At 40.8% G+C, this 1571-nt stretch overlaps 1 protein-coding gene across 1 annotated transcript; it reads right to left on the reverse strand.

Moving 5' to 3' along the window:
* Positions 1-1571, reverse strand: nxnl2 (nucleoredoxin like 2). Its single transcript, XM_084400116.1, has 3 exons — positions 1472-1571; positions 1063-1396; positions 1-426 (listed from the first exon to the last, which is right to left on the reverse strand). Exons 2-3 carry the CDS (start codon positions 1362-1364, stop codon positions 258-260), a joined length of 471 nt encoding a protein of 156 aa, XP_084256242.1. The 5' UTR covers positions 1365-1396; positions 1472-1571; the 3' UTR covers positions 1-257.

Below are 1571 nucleotides of genomic sequence, written 5' to 3' on the forward strand. Positions count from 1 at the left end.
ATTCTCTGGTAAAATTAAGATGAATAAGTGCTTTAGACGTATCGTTCATTGTTAGTTCATGTTAATTACTTATTGTAAAGTGTTACCAACTTGTACGAATGGAACTTTTAACTATAGTCGTGTGGATTGTTGACCTGAGAAGAATCTGTGTTGTGCACAGTTGCATATAAAAGTTCTGTCTCTTTTTCTGCAGGTAAATGTTTGAGATAAAGCCCTTGGGAATTCAGTGCGCTTCCGGAAACACCTTCACGTGATTCCTAGGCTTTAAAGTTCTGGAAGATCTCGGCCACCTCGAGCCAGCTCCGGAAGCACGCCAGACCCTGATCTCTGATCTGCTTTCGGCCTTTGTCTGTGATCACCTGCCCGTTCTCCTTCACGATGACCAGCTTTGGTAAGGCTGTGATGTTGTATCTCTTCTTGAGTTCACTGGGAAAACAGCAGAAAACACGTCAGCATCACAAACACATGAAGATCAACAGATCCTGGCTAGTTCAGGTAAAAAGATTAGTCTGAAAAAGCTTTAAATGTGATTTATTTCAAATAAAAGGAACCATAATTTGGACCAAACAAAAATGTTCATATTTAAAATGATTACAGACAGGCAGATAGGTAGATTTTGCCTTCACTAGCTTAAATATATCCTGCAGTGTGACAAATAAATGATTAAAAGTACAAATACTATGTACTCTTTCGATTAATATGAAGTCTAAAACATGGTCATGTCATATAAGTCAGGATTCCCAAACCTTTTGGATAACATACAGAACATATTTTAGACTATCTATATTATATATGCTATAGAAATGTCAATATTTTTTTAATGACTTTAAAATACTTTTTCAGATACGATTTCCATGACCTGATTAGTGCAATAATGGCACACATGTAGTGAAATCTACACAGACTGTCTATTTTTAAACATAATCCTCCAAGTGTGTGTGTGTGTGTGTGTGTGTGTGTGTGTGTGCATTAAACCTCTTATCCGGGACAGACTGTGAACTATAATGTAAGTTTACTGTGGCACTTCACCACCACACAATAACTCATGCAATGGCAACTCACTGTTTATATGGATCCGTCCAGGACAGAGCCAGCCAGTCTCCGTGCATGTCATGATAATACTCCACCATGTCTTCAGTGGATTTATCCGAGGATATAAACACGATCTCGAACTGTGCAGGAGGCTCGGTCTCCTCCACCAGCTCCGTGTAGAAATCACACAACAGCGGAGTGAAGTCTCGGCAGGGTGGACACCATCCAGCGGAGAAATACAGGCCGACCACTTTATTCCTGAGAGCTTCCTCTGGATCCACCAGATCTCCCTCTTTATTCACGAGTGTTCTTCCTGAAAACACCTCGACCATCGCTGAGGATCTCAGCCGCGCGTCCAGGTAACCTAAGAGAAGCGTCTAAATTACTGTTAAAGTATTGCTATGTGTCGTGAAAAGTGTCTTAAGTAGGTTTAACATACGGAAAAGCAGCTCTGCTCAATGTTTAATGCGATCCAGCGAGACCTTTGACAGCTTTGGTTACAGGGACGCGTATTTACAAACCGCTTCCTTCTATGGTGA

The sequence above is a fragment of the Rutilus rutilus genome (assembly GCF_951802725.1).
Source record: "Rutilus rutilus genome assembly, chromosome: 25".
NCBI classification, from domain to species: Eukaryota; Metazoa; Chordata; class Actinopteri; order Cypriniformes; family Leuciscidae; genus Rutilus; species Rutilus rutilus.